The 21,592-nt window shown below is 37.6% G+C and overlaps 1 protein-coding gene across 1 annotated transcript in view; it reads right to left on the reverse strand.

Moving 5' to 3' along the window:
• LOC121385143 (amphiphysin-like) overlaps positions 1-21,592 on the reverse strand; it is a 75,072-nt gene that overhangs the window by 38,109 nt on the left and 15,371 nt on the right. The window contains exons 2-3 of the mRNA XM_041515681.1: positions 8,318-8,398; positions 6,929-6,983 (exon numbers count right to left, since the gene is read on the reverse strand). Of these exons, the coding sequence (XP_041371615.1) occupies positions 6,929-6,983; positions 8,318-8,398 (136 nt within the window). The remainder of the gene's footprint in view (positions 1-6,928; positions 6,984-8,317; positions 8,399-21,592) is intronic.

Here is a 21,592-nt window from a genome sequence, read left to right on the forward strand (position 1 = left end):
ATATTTGCACTGAAGGTTGCACATAGCCATATAGTATTGGGTGTGAAATATCAAAGTTACAGTCCCCATACTTTTTAAATAATTCAATAATCTTTAGGGTTATCGTTTTGTTTTGTTTTTGTTGTTTTTTTGTGTTTTTTCTTGTTTGTTTGTTTGGGGTTTTTTTTTTTGGGGGGGGGGGGGCACGCGATAAAGTCAGGTCCTCCCAGGATTGACTGTTCCTTCCCCTCTCTGTCTCCCCCTTCCCCTCTCTCTCTGTCTCCCCCTTCCCCTCTCTCGCCCTTCCCCTCTCTCTCCCTTCCCCTCTCTCTCCCTTCCCCTCTCTCTCTCCCTTACTCATTCTGTCCACTTCCCCCCATCTCTATGTATCTATCTCCCTCCCTCCCCCTCTGTATCTCCCTTACTCTGTGTCTATCTCTGTCTGTCTGTCTGTGTATGTCTGTGTCTCTCTCCTCCGCCCCTCTGTCTGTCTGTCTCCTTTCCCCACCCTCTCTCTGTCTGTCTGTCTGTCTCCTTCACCCCCCTTCTCTGTCTGTCTGTCTCCTTTCCCCACCCTCTCTTTCTATCTCATATATCCAATAGCGTTAGTGTGAACTGGGTGGAGATATTGTTAAACAAACTGTTATTTCCCTCTCCTTTCATTCACTGCTCTCTACATGACTGTGTGGCAGGTTTCACTATATACAGATAACATCTTGTAACATCTTGCACAGCAGGAAACCTGTCCGTAAGGAGAAACAATCAGTATCAAGTGTGTGTGACCTTGACACTCAGCTTCAGAACAGGATCTCTGGTTTGTTCAGGAGGCGGGAGTGCTTGCCAACAATTTGACTAGTACCATCATTTCTATCACTTCACATTTATCGAACATTTACATCACATTCGTCGAACATTTGGTGCAAAAAAACAGTCTAGTGAGAATTATTTGACTGGTACCATCATTTCTATCACATCACATTCATTAAACATTTAATGCAAAAACCAGTCTAGTGAGCATTATTTGACTGGTACCATCATTTCTATCAGATCACATTCATCGAACATTTGGTGCAAAAAACCCAGTCTAGTGAGCATTATTTGACTGGTACCATCATTTCTATCAGATCACATTCATCGAACATTTGGTGCAAAAAACCCAGTCTAGTGAGCATTATTTGACTGGTACCATCATTTCTATCACTTCACATTCATCAAACATTTGGTGCAAAAACCAGTCTAGTGAGCATTATTTGACTGGTACCATCATTTCTATCACTTCACATTCATCAAACATTTGGTGCAAAAACCAGTCTAGTGAGCATTATTTGACTGGTACCATCATTTCTATCACATCACATTCATCGAACATTTGGTGCAAAAACCAGTCTAGTGAGCATTATTTGACTGGTACCATCATTTCTATCACATCACATTCATCAAACATTTGATGCAAAAACCAGTCTAGTGAGCAACCGCTCTTCTTGTGTTGGACCTGTAGGTACATCATGAAGTGAAGCATGTTACCATGGTTACAGGGATGTGTCATTCAGGGTGGAGTTCAAGAGGTGCAGCTACACTTATGAGATTTTATACAAGTTCTGACTTTTGCATATAAAGTAGATAAATTCACACAAAATGACATATCATTATTTTACAACATTGACTAGTGCATGTGAAATAACAATGAACTGAACATTTTTAATAAATGGAGATGGGATTATTATTATTATTAGTTTTTTTTTTTTTTTAAATTGTTTTTTCCCCCAGTCCATTCTGACCATGTCAAGGTTGGGGAGCCTTGAACTCATGGCCTTACATCAAAGTAATATAATTTATATACAAGTACATATATCTAATTTGTGGTATAATAATGTTATATAGTCATATATAACAATTTGATACATAAATGCATTTGTAATGTTTCTGTGTAAATTAAAGATTGGTAAAAAAACAAAACAAATTGCTATGACGCATATAATGGAAAGGACTGGGAAATATAGGAGAAGAAGAAAGAAGATATAATGGTTAAAACACATAATAATAAATTTATAAATATATAAATAAATAAGCAAACAAACAAACAAAACAAAACAAATAAATAAATAAACAAATAAAACAAATAAAATAAATAAATAAATAAATAAATACATGGTGTGTGTTTGTGTGTGTGTTTAAATCTATACTAGCGCGAAAGGAAAAAGACCTGGAATTCAAAACAAGCTATTGTTAGGAAATATGTTTCAGTCAAAGAGATTAAGCCATGGTGTCCATTGTTGATTAAAAATTTTGTAATTGCAATTCTTATATAAAATAAATCTTTCTATTTCAAACTTGTTTTGCAAAATGTTTTTAACTCCATTGATATATATTATTTTTTTCTGTACTTTCATACAGTAGATATAATATTTAATGTTAATAATCAACCAATTTACAAAGTTACTATTTTCGTTATTGATCATACCAAACATAACAATATCTTGACTAAAAATAATGTCAATTCCTGTTTCAGTCAATATCCATTCTCGTACTGATTCCCAAATGGGGTTAACCTTGTTACAGTCAAAGAAAAGATGTTGTAACATTTCACATGAAGCTTTGCAGAAGTCGCAAGCATTAGAATCCACGTAATGTATCATATACAAAAATGTATTAGTAGTTAAGATTCTGTGTACTATTCTATACTGAAACCATGATAATGTTGTGTCTTTTACACATCGAAAAGGAATAACATAATACTTTTCCCATTTCTTTGTATCATACATGTATCCTTCATTTGCATATTTCAGTTGTGCTTTTGGAATGACAGTTTGTGAATTTAACATATCATACATATGTTTACAACTGCTTTTGTCTTTTAATAAATGTTTTATCTTAAACGGGAAAACAGGATTTTTAAGACTTGTGAAAGTGTCATCGTTTATGTTTTCTAATTTGTTTATAAATGATTTAACAGCAAGAAATTTGTATTTATATGATATTTTGTTATAAACTGTTCGTATGTTAAAACATCACCTTGTTCGTTTAATAAATCATTAATAAATGTGATACCATTATTGATATAATGTTTGTATATAAATGGTTTGTAAAGCAGTCATCTCAGGTTTTATTTAACGATGCACTCAACACATTTTATTTACGGTCATATGGCGTCAGACATATGGTTAAGGACCACATAGATCTTGAGAGGAAACCTGCTGTCGCCACTACATGGGCTACTCTTTCCGATTAACAGCAAGGTATCTTTTATTTGCGCTTCCCACAGGCAGGATAGCACAAACCATGGCCTTTGTTGACCCAGTTATGGATCACTGATCGGTGCAAGTGGTTTACACCTACCCATTGAGCCTTGCGGAGCATTCACTCAGGATTTGGAGTCGGTATCTCGATTAAAAATCCCATGCCTCGACTGGGATCCGAACCCAGTACCTACCAGCCTGTAGACCGATGGCCTAACCACGACGCCACTGAGGCCGTTCTCTCAGGTGAGTGGGTCATTGGATCGAACCTTCTCGCTGGAACCATACTATAATTTATTTATTTTTCCCCCATCCTAAACAGTATCTCAAGAGTGGTATATCTTAGGTCATGGTATGTACTGTCCTTTCTATGGGAAAGTGCATATAAAAGATCCTTTGCTGTTAATGGAAAAATTTATTTGTATTTATTTTTGTTTTTGTTTAACGACACCACTAGGCCACATTGATTAATTAATCATTGGTTATTGGATGTCAAACACTTGGTAATTGTTTAACGACACCACTAGGTTACATTGATTAATTAATCATTGGTTATTGGATGTCAAACACTTGGTAATTGTTTAACGACACCACTAGGTTACATTGATTAATTAATCATTGGTTATTGGATGTCAAACATTTGGTAATTGTTTGTTTCACGACACCACTAGGCCACCATTGATTAATTAATCATTGGTTATTGGATGTCAAACACTTGGTAATTGTTTGTTTAACGACACCACTAGGCCACCATTGATTAATTAATCATTGGTTATTGGATGTCAAACATTTGGTAATTGTTTGTTTAACGACACCACTAGGCCACCATTGATTAATTAATCATTGGTTATTGGATGTCAAACACTTGGTAATTGTTTAACGACACCACTAGGTTACATTGATTAATTAATCATTGGTTATTGGATGTCAAACATTTGGTAATTGTTTGTTTAACGACACCACTAGGCCACCATTGATTAATTAATCATTGGTTATTGGATGTCAAACACTTGGTAATTGTTTAACGACACCACTAGGCCACCATTGATTAATTAATCATTGGTTATTGGATGTCAAACACTTGGTAATTGTTTGTTTAACGACACCACTAGGCCACCATTGATTAATTAATCATTGGTTATTGGATGTCAAACACTTGGTAATTGTTTGTTTCACGACACCACTAGGTTACATTGATTAATTAATCATTGGTTATTGGATGTCAAACATTTGGTAATTGTTTGTTTAACGACACCACTAGGTTACATTGATTAATTAATCATTGGTTATTGGATGTCAAACATTTGGTAATTGTTTGTTTAACGACACCACTAGGCCACCATTGATTAATTAATCATTGGTTATTGGATGTCAAACACTTGGTAATTGTTTGTTTAACGACACCACTAGGCCACCATTGATTAATTAATCATTGGTTATTGGATGTCAAACATTTGGTAATTGTTTGTTTAACGACACCACTAGGCCACCATTGATTAATTAATCATTGGTTATTGGATGTCAAACACTTGGTAATTGTTTAACGACACCACTAGGTTACATTGATTAATTAAGCATTGGTTATTGGATGTCAAACATTTGGTAATTGTTTGTTTAACGACACCACTAGGCCACCATTGATTAATTAATCATTGGTTATTGGATGTCAAACATTTGGTAATTGTTTGTTTAACGACACCACTAGGTTACATTGATTAATTAATCATTGGTTATTGGATGTCAAACATTTGGTAATTGTTTGTTTAACGACATCACTAGGCCACCATTGATTAATTAATCATTGGTTATTGGATGTCAAACACTTGGTAATTGTTTAACGACACCACTAGGTTACATTGATTAATTAATCATTGGTTATTGGATGTCAAACATTTGGTAATTGTTTGTTTAACGACACCACTAGGCCACCATTGATTAATTAATCATTGGTTATTGGATGTCAAACACTTGATAATTGTTTGTTTCACGACACCACTAGGTTACATTGATTAATTAATCATTGGTTATTGGATGTCAAACATTTGGTAATTGTTTGTTTCACGACACCACTAGGCCACCATTGATTAATTAATCATTGGTTATTGGATGTCAAACACTTGGTAATTGTTTGTTTAACGACACCACTAGGCCACCATTGATTAATTAATCATTGGTTATTGGATGTCAAACATTTGGTAATTGTTTGTTTAACGACACCACTAGGCCACCATTGATTAATTAATCATTGGTTATTGGATGTCAAACACTTGGTAATTGTTTAACGACACCACTAGGTTACATTGATTAATTAATCATTGGTTATTGGATGTCAAACATTTGGTAATTGTTTGTTTAACGACATCACTAGGCCACCATTGATTAATTAATCATTGGTTATTGGATGTCAAACATTTGGTAATTGTTTGTTTAACGACACCACTAGGTTACATTGATTAATTAATCATTGGTTATTGGATGTCAAACATTTGGTAATTGTTTGTTTAACGACACCACTAGGTTACATTGATTAATTAATCATTGGTTATTGGATGTCAAACATTTGGTAATTGTTTGTTTAACGACACCAGTAGGCCACATTGATTAATTAATCATTGGTTATTGGATGTCAAACACTTGGTAATTGTTTAACGACACCACTAGGTTACATTGATTTATTAATCATCGGCTATTGGATGTCAAACATATGGTCAAAGAGGAAACCCTCTACATTTTTTTCAATTAGTAGCAATGTATCTTTTATATGCACCATCCCACAGACAGGATAGTACATACCACGGCCTTTGATATACCAGTTGTGGTGCACTGGACCATTAGTAGCAAGGGATCTTTTATATATGCACCATCCCACAAACAGGATAGTACATACCACGGCCTTTGATATACCAGTTGTGGTGCACTGGACCATTAGTAGCAAGGGATCTTTTATATGCACCATCCCACAGACAGGATAGTACATACCACGGCCTTTGATATACCAGTTGTGGTGCACTGGACCATTAGTAGCAAGGGATCTTTTATATGCACCATCCCAGACAGGATAGTACATACCACGGCCTTTGATATACCAGTTGTGGTGCACTGGACCATTAGTAGCAAGGGATCTTTTATATGCACCATCCCACAGACAGGATAGTAGATACCACGGCCTTTGATATACCAGTTGTGGTGCACTGGACCATTAGTAGCAAGGGATCTTTTATATGCACCATCCCACAGACAGGATAGTACATACCACGGCCTTTGATATACCAGTTGTGGTGCACTGGACCATTAGTAGCAAGGGATCTTTTATATGCACCATCCCACAGACAGGATAGTACATACCACGGCCTTTGATATACCAGTTGTGGTGCACTGGACCATTAGTAGCAAGGGATCTTTTATATGCACCATCCCACAGACAGGATAGTACATACCGCGGCCTTTGATATACCAGTTGTGGTGCACTGGCTGGAACGAGAAATAGCCTAATGGGCCCACTGTCGGGGATCGATCTCAAACCAACCACGCATCAAGCGAGCGTTTTACCACTGGGCTACGACCCGCCCCATGGTAAAATGTAGAACTTTGGTTTCCTCTGAAGACTATAAGTAAGTAAGAATGATAAAGAAAGGTGCTCTAGTGGTGCCGTTAAACAATACAAACTAATTAATTAAAACATAAAAAGCAAGAATAATTCAGTAGGAACTCACCCCGTGCACACTGAATGTAATGTCGCAGATCTTTCTGAACCTTGTGTGCCACTTCCTGGAGTAAAAAAAATAAGATTAATAATTAATCAGTGTGTTTATTTTCACTTTACTTATAGTGAAGTAACATTAGAAGTTTCTTATGATAACACATTAATGTATGGATAGAGGATGGATGGATGGATTGATGGATGGTTGAAATGATGGAGGATGGATGAATGAATTATGTATGAATGAAGGATGGATGAATGAAGAATGCATGGATGAATGGCTGGATGGATGGTTGAAAGGATGGATGGATGGATGGATGGATGGATGGATGGATGATCTATGGATGGATGGATAGATGGATGGATGGATGGTTGAAATGATGGAGGATGGATGAATGAATTATGTATGAATGAAGGATGGATGAATGAAGAATGCATGGATGAATGGCTGGATGGATGGTTGAAAGGATGGATGGATAGATGTGATGGATGATCTATGGATGGATGGATCGATGGATGATCTATGGATGGATGGATGGATGGATGAGCTGAAGATGGATGGATGGATGGATGGATGGATGATCTATGGATGGATGGATGGATGAGCTGAAGATGGATGGATGGATGATCTATGGATGGATGGATGGATGAGCTGAAGATGGATGGATGGATGGATGGATGGATGGATGAGATGAAGATGGATGGATGGATGTATGGATGGATGTATGATCTATGGATGGATGTATGATCTATGGATGGATGGGCTGAAGATGGATGGATGTATGGATGGATGATCTATGGATGGACAGACAGTTGGATAACCAATGGATGGATGGACGGATATATTATCAGTGGATTGGTGTTAGGACGGAAGGAAATGTTTTATTTAGAGAGAGAGAGAAGAGAGAGAGAGAGGGAGGGAGGGAGATATGGGTGATGCATATAGATGAATAGAAGGATTGTAGATGGATACATGTCTGGATGGATGGATCATCAGTGAGTAGTTGGATGGATGGATGGATAGATGGAAGGAGAGGGTAGGAAAGGGAAGGAGAGGGTAGGATTGGGGGAAGAAGGAAAGGACAGGAAAAGAGAGGGAAGGAAAGGGAAGGAGAGGGTAGGATAAGGGAAAGAAGGGAAGGAAAGGGAAGGATTGGGGAAGAAGGGAAGGAGAGGGAAAGTGGGTAGGAGAGGGTAGGAGAGGGAAAGAGTGTAGGAGAGGGTAGGAGAGGAAAGGAGAGAGTAGAAAGGGAAGGAGGGTCTAGGAGAGGGAAGAGGAGAGGGAAGAGGGAAGGAGAGGGAAAGAGAAGGTAGAAGAGGGAAGGAGGGTGTAGGAGAGGGAAGGAGAGTGTAGGAAATGGGAGAGGGTAGGAGAGGGGGAGAAGGGAAGAGATTATTTCACCTGCTGTCTGTCTATGAGATGAGCACACTCATCGAGAGATTCATCTGTGGTTCGTTCAGCTTTGCCCAAGTTCTGTAAAACCTGAAACAATAATAAACACATACAGCTGAAGTGGAATATATCTTTTATATGCACTATCCCACACAGTGAATGATTACATGGAGGTACCCTTTTTAAACATTACATGCTCTCAATGATTACATGTAGGTACCCTTTTTAAACATTACATGCTCTCAATGATTACTGGAGGTACCCTTTTCAAACATTACATGTACTCAGTGATTACATGGAGGTACCCTTTTTAAACATTACATACTCAGTTATTACACGGAGGTGTCCTTTTTAAACATTACATGCTCTCGGTGATTACTGGAGGTGTCCTTTTTAAACATTACATGCTCTCAATGATTACTGGAGGTGCCCTTTTTAAACATTACATGCACTCAATGATTACTGGAGGTACCCTTTTTAAACATTACATGCTCTCAATGATTACTGGAGGTGCCCTTTTTAAACATTACATGCTCTCAATGATTACTGGAGGTGCCCTTTTTAAACATTACATACTCAGTGATTACTGGAGGTGTCCTTTTTAAACATTACATACTCTCAATGATTACTGGAGGTGCCCTTTTTAAACATTACATGTACTCAGTGATTACTGGAGGTACCCTTTTTAAACATTACATGTACTCAGTGATTACTGGAGGTGCCCTTTTTAAACATTACATGCTCTCAATGATTACATGGAGGTACCCTTTTTAAACATTACATCCACTCAGTGATTACTGGAGGTGCCCTTTTTAAACATTACATGTACTCAGTGATTACTGGAGGTGCCCTTTTTAAACATTACACGTACTCGGTGATTACTGGAGGTGCCTTTTTTAAACATTACATGTACTCAGTGATTGCTGGAGGTGCCCTTTTTAAACATTACATGCTCTCAGTGATTACTGGAGGTGCCCTTTTAAAACATTACATGCACTCAATGATTACTGGAGGTGCCCTTTTTAAACATTACATACTCAGTGATTACTGGAGGTGCCCTTTTTAAACATTACATGTACTCAATGATTACTGGAGGTGCCCTTTTTAAACATTACCTGCTCTCAGTGATTACTGGAGGTGCCCTTTTTAAACATTACATGCTCTCAGTGATTACTGGAGGTGTCCTTTTTAAACATTACATGTACTCAGTGATTACTGGAGGTGCCCTTTTTAAACATTACATGCTCTCAATGATTACATGGAGGTACCCTTTTTAAACATTACATCCACTCAGTGATTACTGGAGGTGCCCTTTTTAAACATTACATGTACTCAGTGATTACTGGAGGTGCCCTTTTTAAACATTACACGTACTCGGTGATTACTGGAGGTGCCCTTTTTAAACATTACATGTACTCAGTGATTGCTGGAGGTGCCCTTTTTAAACATTACATGCTCTCAGTGATTACTGGAGGTGCCCTTTTAAAACATTACATGCACTCAATGATTACTGGAGGTGCCCTTTTTAAACATTACATACTCAGTGATTACTGGAGGTGCCCTTTTTAAACATTACATGTACTCAATGATTACTGGAGGTGCCCTTTTTAAACATTACCTGCTCTCAGTGATTACTGGAGGTGCCCTTTTTAAACATTACATGCTCTCAGTGATTACTGGAGGTGTCCTTTTTAAACATTACATGTACTCAGTGATTACTGGAGGTGCCCTTTTTAAACATTACATGCTCACAGTGATTACTGGAGATGCCCTTTTTAAACATTACATACACTCAATGATTACATGGAGGTACCCTTTTTAAACATTACATGTACTCAATGATTACTGGAGGTACCCTTTTTAAACATTACATGTACTCAGTGATTACTGGAGGTGCCCTTTTTAATGCAGTGATTACTGGAGGTGCCCGTTTCCAACATTACATGCTCACAGTGATTACTGGAGGTACCCTTTTTAAACATTACATGTACTCAATGATTACATGGAGGTACCCTTTTTAAACATTACATACACTCAATGATTACTGGAGGTACCCTTTTTAAACATTACATGTACTCAATGATTACTGGAGGTGCCCTTTTTAAACATTACATGCTCTCAATGATTACTGGAGGTACCCTTATTAAACATTACATGCTCTCAGTGATTACTGGAGGTGTCCTTTTTAAACATTACATACTCGGTGATTACTGGAGGTGCCCTTTTTAAACATTACATGCACTCAATGATTACTGGAGGTGCCCTTTTTAAACATTACATACACTCAATGATTACTGGAGGTGTCCTTTTTAAACATTACATGTACTCAGTGATTACTGGAGGTGCCCTTTTTAAACATTACATACTCAATGATTACTGAAGGTGCCCTTTTTAAACATTACATGTACTCAGTGATTGCTGGAGGTGCCCTTTTTAAACATTACATGCTCTCAGTGATTACTGGAGGTGCCCTTTTAAAACATTACATGCACTCAATGATTACTGGAGGTGCCCTTTTTAAACATTACATACTCAGTGATTACTGGAGGTGCCCTTTTTAAACATTACATGTACTCAATGATTACTGGAGGTGCCCTTTTTAAACATTACCTGCTCTCAGTGATTACTGGAGGTGCCCTTTTTAAACATTACATGCTCTCAGTGATTACTGGAGGTGTCCTTTTTAAACATTACATGTACTCAGTGATTACTGGAGGTGCCCTTTTTAAACATTACATGCTCACAGTGATTACTGGAGATGCCCTTTTTAAACATTACATACACTCAATGATTACATGGAGGTACCCTTTTTAAACATTACATGTACTCAATGATTACTGGAGGTACCCTTTTTAAACATTACATGTACTCAGTGATTACTGGAGGTGCCCTTTTTAAACATTACATGCTCACAGTGATTACTGGAGGTACCCTTTTTAAACATTACATGTACTCAATGATTACATGGAGGTACCCTTTTTAAACATTACATACACTCAATGATTACTGGAGGTACCCTTTTTAAACATTACATGTACTCAATGATTACTGGAGGTGCCCTTTTTAAACATTACATGCTCTCAATGATTACTGGAGGTACCCTTTTTAAACATTACATGCTCTCAGTGATTACTGGAGGTGTCCTTTTTAAACATTACATACTCGGTGATTACTGGAGGTGCCCTTTTTAAACATTACATGCACTCAATGATTACTGGAGGTGCCCTTTTTAAACATTACATACACTCAATGATTACTGGAGGTGTCCTTTTTAAACATTACATGTACTCAGTGATTACTGGAGGTACCCTTTTTAAACATTACATGCTCAGTGATTACTGGAGGTGCCCTTTTTAAACATTACATACTCAGTGATTACTGGAGGTACCCTTTTTAAACATTACATGCACTCAATGATTACTGGAGGTACCCTTTTTAAACATTACATGCTCACAGTGATTACTGGAGGTGTCCTTTTTAAACATTACATGTACTCAGTGATTACTGGAGGTGTCCTTTTTAAACATTACATGTACTCAGTGATTACTGGAGGTGCCCTTTTTAAACATTACATGTACTCAGTGATTACTGGAGGTGCCCTTTTTAAACATTACATGCTCTCAATAATTACTGGAGGTGCCCTTTTTAAACATTACATGCTCTCAATTATTACTGGAGGTGCCCTTTTTAAACATTACATCCACTCAGTGATTACTGGAGGTGTCCTTTTTAAATGTTCTACCTAGAAAAATAATCCATCCCTGATTATTATGAAGAACAACTGTCAAAAGGTTGTAGAAGTTCAGAAAATGATTTCAAGTTAATAATCTCTGGGTACAATATTTCAAAAGCTTAGGTAACCAGAAGTCACTTCATGTGAGTTTTATTTAGGTAACCGATTGTTCAGTTGTGTGAATATAGTTCTCATAACCCATGAGTTAGGCCTACCTAATCCTAAAACACTTGAACTACGGTTCTGTGCTACACTGGTGGTTCAAATGTATTTAAAAACAAAGTGAATTTTACTTTGATTACTGATATACATGAGTCATCACACGCGAAAACCTACAACTTAGCATGACGTGGCTCAAAGTTTGCGTTGTTTGTTTTGAAGAATGACATCTTCTTCTTTACATGAAGATCAATTTAAAGTAAACATACATCTGTATGTACAATAGTTTTTGGTTACTATTTTATATTTTGTACCTGAGAACATTGGTCAAGATTGTTAGTGATACCATCAGTACTTTGATACACATTTACAAGCATAGGGAGAAGTCCTATATATCGATATGATATGCAAATATCTCACGTTTTTATAACATGCATGATTATACATTATCAGCAACTTTTCCAGAAGTTATATACAATATTCATAAGTTAGACCAAACATCAAATTAGGATCGTATTGGGTTGCATGGGTCTACCACTCGGTTAGGCCTCCCTGTTCTGTGGACTACAATCAACATCACTATTTCTACTCCTAAATCATTTCCTACAAAAAAAAAAAAAATCTTTAACAATACTACATGTTTAGTTATTTATTTTACCATCGTTTGCAAACAAATTTACTGTCGTCTGCACACACATTGCAGTACAGTAACAGAAACGTTTCATTTATATACCTTTATTATACAGTCTTGGCTTTTGAAAAACAAAGACGCTTTTGAAAAACAAAGACGAGTGAAACTCGCACGCCTCAAAATGCTTAGGCAAGTGAAAAATCGCTCATCAAAATGCTAAGGCAAGTGAAAACCAAGCATAATTTAATTTATGAAGTAATTGGTACATGTAGGTTCAAAGACCTATGTGGAAAAAATGAACAAATAAACCAATAATGTTTTCTTCTAATTTTATGTTGTTTGGTTTATTAGTGTAGTCCGACTTGTTTTCCCTTTCAGAAATGGAGTTATAATTTATTAAAAAATTTCAGGAGTAGTACTATAGAAATATAATTATGACATGTATACACTGATGCAGACAATTTGATTTTTTAATTACAATATCAGACCTTGCCTTTTAAGGTGTGCTGGTGCGATCGCGCTCGTACAGCGCACACGTAATTTCAACCTGACGAGTATGAAAAATAACGCACGTCACACTTAACAAACAGCACACCTAAAATAACTTTGTATATTGATTGCCACTATTTACCTTATGTAGCTGATAGAAAGATCTGTTTAATAATACCTCCCAAAAAATGTTACGAGAAAGGTAGCGTCCATGCAATATTTTAATATATGACTGGTATTTGTGTAGACAACAGACAGACAGAGACAGATAAAAAAGGGGGGGGGGGGGGGGGGAGAGAAGGAGAGAAGACCTATATGTGAACTTTACCATAGATGGATGTATACTACCAAATCAAATCCCATAGATGACAATAGTAACATTATGTGGCTAAAACTCCTACCTGCAACATATCAATTGATGTAACGCCACAGATATAAATACTACCACTCCTCACCCTTAAAGTGAATCAGAAAAAATTGGGGGTCAAGCTGCTAATTTCTGATATAATGGGTAGCATCTATGACTACCCTAGTTCCACACAAAAATGGTTTTTTTACAGGTACCCCATACATGTTTCAAGCACATGGCTACTTGACACAGTGGTACTAGATGAAATAAAATTGCATATATTTTCTGCCCAGATGAAACTGGAGATAGAGTTAGAAACAGAGAGACAGAGAACGGAAAGCACAACCAACGCATGCACTCACATTTATCACCAATCACAAGACTTGTGGTGTTAACTTCTCTATCAAATGTTCGGTGCACGTTGAACTTTGACCCAGCCAAAAGTTATTTGGCTTAGTACTACCAGACAGTACAGTACATACCATTGTACTTGATGCACCAGTCATGGAAAGCTGAGTCCATTCAGGGAGGTCATTGCACCTCAGACAATTTTTATTTTTACTACGCCACTAGAGCACATTGATTTTTTATCTTATCATCGGCTATTGGACGTCAAACATATGGTCATTCTGACACTGTTTTTTTTTTTTTTTTAGAGGAAACCCGCTGTCGCCACATAGGCTACTTTTTTACGACAGGCAGCAAAGGATCTTTTATTTGCGCTTCCCACAGGCAGGATAGCACAAACCATGGCCTTTATTGAACCAGTTACGGATTACTGGTCAGTGCAAGTGGTTTACACCTACCCATTGAGCCTTGCGGAGAAATCACTCATTTTGGAGTCGGTATCTGGATTAAAAATTCCATAGCTCGACTGGGGATTCGAACCTAGTACCTACCAGACTGTAGACCGATGGCCTAACCACGACGCCATCGAGGCCGGTGCACCTCAGACAAGTGCTCCGACATCGACTGAATTTGAATGGGGTAACCATGATGTATTTGACAATTTGAATGGGGTAACCATGATGTATTTGACAATTTGAATGGGGTAACCATGATGTATTTGACAATTTACAAATATGAATGTTTATCTTGAATGCCAATAATGAAAACAAGAATACACAAGAAGTTATGACATGTTTTAGTAGCATTGAAATTAATATTAAAATTAATGACATTAAATGATCACCATTTACTTTTTTTCTTCTTGTTCCAGCCAATTCACCACTACTGGTATATCAAAGGCTGTGGTATGTGCTGTTTGTCTGTGGAATGGTGCATATAAAAGATACATTGCTACTAATAGGAAAATGTAGTGTGTTTCCTCTCTAAGACTATATATGTCAACATTACCAAATGTTTGACACCCAATAGGCTAGTCAGTGATTAATAAATCATGTGCTCTAGTGGTATTGTTAAACAAAACAAACTTTAAAGGGTTTTTTCCTTTTTTAAAAAATTTTTTTTTAATTGGGTTGTGAAGTTTTAACTGGTGATCAAACACATGCCCGCACTACTACTGAGTACTATAGGTCATTTGATCTGGCCATGCCAACAATCCTATCCAGAGAAGATGTGATTTAAGAGTTCTTTTTGAACAAGTGTCATTGTAAGCCTGTAAGCAGTGTGATCTTCAGAGTACACACACCGAACAATGCGCTGGTCCTAGCTGTACTGGACCTGACCTATCTATGAGCGGCAGGCCACTACCGGTGTGGTATGTTGTGAATGACAGCACTTTACAGGGTGTCCCAGGCACAACATCAATACACCATGTTACACATCAGCTGTTTAGAAAACAGGGAGAAGAAAACACAACAGTCATCTGGTACATCTTTCAAATTAAAATCTACACAACCAGGCAAATGAAATTAAGAATCCGATAGAAAAACCTGTGACCTACATTGGCTAAGTGGATGCCGTAACACAGTAGAGTAATCTCATAAATAAAAGATTGTAATATTTATTTTTGAGAGAAAGAGGGGAGGAGAGGGATGGAGAGAGAGAGAGAGAGAGAGAGAGAGAGAGAGAGAGAGAGAGAGAGAGAGAGAGAGAGAGAGAGAGAGAGAGAGAGAGAGAGAGAAAGAGAGAGAGACACACACACACACAAAGAGAGAAAGAGTGAGAGAGACAGACAGACAGACAGACAGAGAGAGAGAGAGAGAGAGAGAGAGAGAGAGAGAGAGAGAGAGAGAGAGAGAGAGAGAGAGAGAGAGAGAGAGAGAGAGAGAGAGAGAGACAGAGACAGACAGAAGGGATGAAATTAGGGTCTGCGACTATAATGGAAAATGTAATGTGTTTCCACTGAAGAGCCGATGATTAGTAAATGAAAACAAACTTTACTTACAGGGGTTGGGTACTGGTTGGAATGGGAGACAACTTGAGTCCACCAAGAAGCGACTGACCTAAGGTGAGTACTCTACTATGGAGCGAGATCCCACCCAGGAGTAAAAGTAAAGAGGGTTAAACCCAGTGACCCCAATGGTGGTGGTGGGGTCAGAGGGGTTAACATTTCAATCGACAGAGGATGAGAAGATTAATTACATTTGCCCTGCAGCTGTTGTACATACATGTGTACCACCTGAAGACATACACAGGTGAAAAAATAGATAAAAACTTCTTAATTACTGTATCACCTGAAGACATACACAGGTGAAAAAATAGATAAAAACTTCTTAATTACTGTATCACCTGAAGACATACACAGGTGAAAAAATAGATAAAAACTTCTTAATTACTGTATCACCTGAAGACATACACAGGTGAAAAAATAGATAAAAACTTCTTAATTACTGTATCACCTGAAGACATACACAGGTGAAAAAATAGATAAAAAATTCTTAATTACTGTAGAACCTGAAGGCATACAAAGGTAAAAATCAGATAAAAACTTGTTAATTACTGTACCACCTGAAGACATACACAGGTAAAAAATTAGATAAAAACTTCTTAATTACTGTATCACCTGAAGGCATACACAGGTAAAAATTTAGATAAAAACTTCTTAATTACTGTATCACCTGAAGACATACACAGGTAAAAAAAATAGATAAAAACTTCTTAATTACTGTATCACCTGAAGACATACACAGGTACAAAATAGATAAAAACTTCTTAATTACTGTATCTCCTGAAGACATACACAGGTAAAAAATAGATAAAAACTTCTTAATTACTGTACCACCTGAAGACATACACAGGTAAAAAATAGATAAAAACTTCTTAATTACTGTACCACCTGAAGACATACACAGGTAAAAAATAGATAAAAACTTCTTAATTACTGTATCACCTGAAGACATACACAGGTAAAAAATAGATAAAAACTTCTTAATTACTGTATCACCTGAAGACATACACAGGTAAAAAATTGATAAAAACTTCTTAATTACTGTATCACCTGAAGACATACACAGGTAAAAAATTGATAAAAACTTCTTAATTACTGTACCACCTGAAGACATACACAGGTAAATAATGGATAAAAACTTCTTAATTACGTCAAAAGAGACGGATTTTTTTACATCAAGTTAAAACCAAAACATTAAATACTGTGTAGAAAAACGTCTGTTTTGTTTAACGACACCACTTGAGCACATTGATTTATTAATCATCGGCTATTGGATGTCAAACATTTGGTAATTTTGACATATTTTGTTTGTTTGTTCATTTGTTTTGTTTAACGACACCACATAAGATTTATTTATTACTAGTAATCATCGGCTACAGGATGTCAAACACTTGGTAATTTTGACATTCAGTATTAGAATGCTACATTTTTTCATTAGTAGCAAGAAATCTTTTATATGCACCATCCCACACACAGGATAACACATACCACAGTCTTTAATATACCAGTCGTGGCGCACTGGCTGGAATGAGGAACAGCCCAATATAGGGGCTACCGATGGGGATCGATCCTAGACCGACCGCATATCAAGCAAGCACTTGACCACTGGGCTTTGTCCCGCCCTACTTTTAAGAATGTAGCAATTGAAGAGGAAACGTTTCATGCCACGGTCCCATAAAGCAATTTACTGTACTTGTCTCACTTTATAGTCTGGTTGGCTTTTTAGTTACCTTTATTGAAGGACTTTTCATCAAGTTATGACCATAATCATGATTTCCCTTGATCCAGTGATTAATTAACAAAGGGGTAATTGCCACGTTCTTACATACACAAGGGGTGTAATGACGGGTACATCAAAGACCATGGTATGTGCTGTCCCATCTATGGGAAAGTGCATATAAAAGAAAGGAAGGAATGTTTTATTTAATGACACACTCAAACACATTTAAATATGGTTAAGATCCATACAGATAATTAGAGAGGAAATCCACTATCGCCACCCAATGGGTAACCTACAGACAGGATAGTACATACCATGATGTTTGTTACAGCAGGTGTGGAACACTGGCTGAAACAAGAAATAACTCAATATGCTCACAAGGGGTGAGACGTAGCCCAGTGGTAAAGCATTCGCTTGTCAGTCTGGGATCGATCCCCATTGGTGGGCCCATTGGGCTATTTCTCGTCACAGCCAGTGCACCACAACTGGTATATCAAAGGCCGTGGTATGTGTTATCCTGTCTGTGTGATGGTGCATATAAAAGATCCCTTGCTGCTAATCGAAAAGAGTCGCCCATGAAGTGATGACAGCGGGTTTCCTCTCTCAATATCTGTGTGGTCCTTAACCATATGTTCGACACCATATAACCGTAAATAAAATGTGTCGAGTGTGTCGTTAAATAAAACATTTCCTTCCTTCGATCCTCGACCAACCATGTATACGACAAGTGCGTTACCACTGGGCTACATTCCACCCCAGCAGATAAAAGAACTCTTGCTTCTTTTTATGGCAATCGAAGCCTGTGTCATCAGGGCTTTTACATTATGGTAGCCCCACTCCCATGGCTAGTGATAGTCAATGTCTTGAAGGTGGGTTTTCCTTCTCTCTCTCTGAACAAGTTTTGAAATAATTATATGAAATAGCCACATTTGAACTTATTTTCGTGCTTATATCCAATTAAGGCTCAAGCACGCTGTCCTGGGCACACACTTCAGCCATCTGGGCTGTCTGTCCAGGACAGTGAGTTAGTTGTTAATTGGATAGTGGTTAGCGAGAGAGGAGAGGTAACGGGCTGCGAACCCTGTCCCTACCAGTCTATAGTCCGATGGCCTAACCACTGCTTTCTTTTCTTTTACTTAGAAAACATATGTACATGTACGCTAGCCAGACAACCAGTCAGGGAATCGAACGATAAAAACCAAATTTACAATGGCTATTTTACATTTTTAACATTCCGGGCAAAACCTATTTTCTATAAGACTACTCTGAAAGTATGTATAGATGGCAGATCGTTGACCATCCTCAAGAGTAGAGTACACACATGTAGTAATATGATAACACTGAGATAATACTATCCAAACAACAATGTATTGGTTACCTACAGGCATCCACTTGAATCTGACAAATAAATAAACACTGCATTAAAAAGTCAGAATTTGAAACTAATGTAAACTTTATTTACTGTCTACTATAATTCCATGGTGGAGAATTTTCTATGTTTAGCAAATTCCAATTTAATATGATATTGCAGGTATAGATCATGGATTTCATGGGTGGAGGGTCAGGGTAGTGGAGGCAGGCTGCACGAAACTACAAAATGGTAGTTACATTTAAGCCATAAAAGAGTTGGGGTTTTTTTGGTTTTTTAACAACATCACTAGAGCACATTGATTTATTAATCATCGGCTATTGGATGTCAAACATTTAGTAATTTTGACATACAGTCTTAGAGAGTAAACCCGCTACATTTTTCCATTAGTAACAAGGGATCTTTTATATGGACCATCCCACAGAGAGGACAGCACATACCACGACCTTTGATATACGAGTCATGGAGCACTGGCTGGAACGAGAAATAGCCCAATGGGCCCACTAACAGGAATCGATCCTAAACAGACTTAACTGCAATATTTGACCAAAACATTTCACTAGCCATCGGGCATGACGATAGTAGTTATTTACTAGCCCAACTAGCCATCGGGCATGACGATAGTAGTTATTTACTAGCCCAACATTGAATATAATCTAGAAGCCCTGCAGTTTTCGGGTGTGTTTTTTTAACATTCCCTTGTTTAACTTGTACACACTTGACGGTTACTTCACATACGAGTTCATGTACCAAAGACATAAAAAAAACAGATAAAAATAGTAGAACAACACTAATATTACAGCCGTAAGGTCTGTTTCGGTTTTTTGTTACTTTTGATAGCCAGTGACAAAGTGTTATTGCGACAGACTGCCTGGGGTGGTCGGATTTACATGTAAGTGAATGACTAATATTCTCAGAATGGAAACATTTTCAGAAGAAGAATAAAAGGCATTTGCCTGTTTGAAGACACCGTAGCATATAGGGTGGGAAGAATAAAAGGCATTTGTCTGTTTGAAGACACTGTAGCATATAGGGTGGGAAGAATAAAAGGCATTTGCCTGTTTGAAGACACTTTAGCATATAGGGTGGGAAGAATAAAAGGCATTTGCCTGTTTGAAGACACCGTAGCATATAGGGTGGGAAGAATAAAAGGCATTTGCCTGTTTGAAGACACTTTAGCATATATGGTGGGAAGAATAAAAGGCATTTGCCTGTTTGAAGACACCGTAGCATATACGGTGGGAAGAATAAAAGGCATTTGCCTGTTTGAAGACACTTTAGCATATAGGGTGGGAAGAATAAAAGGCATTTGCCTGTTTGAAGACACCGTAGCATATAGGGTGGGAAGAATAAAAGGCATTTGCCTGTTTGAAGACACTTTAGCATATAGGGTGGGAAGAATAAAAGGCATTTGCCTGTTTAAAGACACCGTAGCATATAGGGTAGGAAGAATAAAAGGCATTTGCCTGTTTGAAGACACCGTAGCATATAGGGTGGGAAGAATAAAAGGCATTTGCCTGTTTGAAGACACCGTAGCATATAGGGTGGGAAGAATAAAAGGCATTTGCCTGTTTGAAGACACTTTAGCATATAGGGTGGGAAGAATAAAAGGCATTTGTCTGTTTGAAGACACTTTAGCATATAGGGTGGGAAGAATAAAAGGCATTTGCCTGTTTGAAGACACTTTAGCATATAGGGTGGGAAGAATAAAAGGCATTTGTCTGTTTGAAGACACCGTAGCATATATGGTGGGAAGAATAAAAGGCATTTGCCTGTTTGAAGACACTTTAGCATATAGGGTGGGAAGAATAAAAGGCATTTGCCTGTTTGAAGACACCGTAGCATATAGGGTGGGAAGAATAAAAGGCATTTGCCTGTTTGAAGACACTTTAGCATATAGGGTGGGAAGAATAAAAGGCATTTGTCTGTTTGAAGACACCGTAGCATATATGGTGGGAAGAATAAAAGGCATTTGCCTGTTTGAAGACACTTTAGCATATAGGGTGGGAAGAATAAAAGGCATTTGCCTGTTTGAAGACACCGTAGCATATAGGGTGGGAGAATAAAAGGCATTTGCCTGTTTGAAGACACTTTAGCATATAGGGTGGGAAGAATAAAAGGCATTTGCCTGTTTGAAGACACCGTAGCATATAGGGTAGGAAGAATAAAAGGCATTTGCCTGTTTGAAGACACCGTAGCATATAGGGTGGGAAGAATAAAAGGCATTTGCCTGTTTGAAGACACTTTAGCATATAGGGTGGGAAGAATAAAAGGCATTTGCCTGTTTGAAGACACCGTAGCATATAGGGTAGGAAGAATAAAAGGCATTTGCCTGTTTGAAGACACTTTAGCATATAGGGTGGGAAGAATAAAAGGCATTTGTCTGTTTGAAGACACTTTAGCATATAGGGTGGGAAGAATAAAAGGCATTTGCCTGTTTGAAGACACTTTAGCATATAGGGTGGGAAGAATAAAAGGCAT

The sequence above is a fragment of the Gigantopelta aegis genome, chromosome 11 (assembly GCF_016097555.1).
Source record: "Gigantopelta aegis isolate Gae_Host chromosome 11, Gae_host_genome, whole genome shotgun sequence".
Lineage (NCBI taxonomy): Eukaryota > Metazoa > Mollusca > Gastropoda > Neomphalida > Peltospiridae > Gigantopelta > Gigantopelta aegis.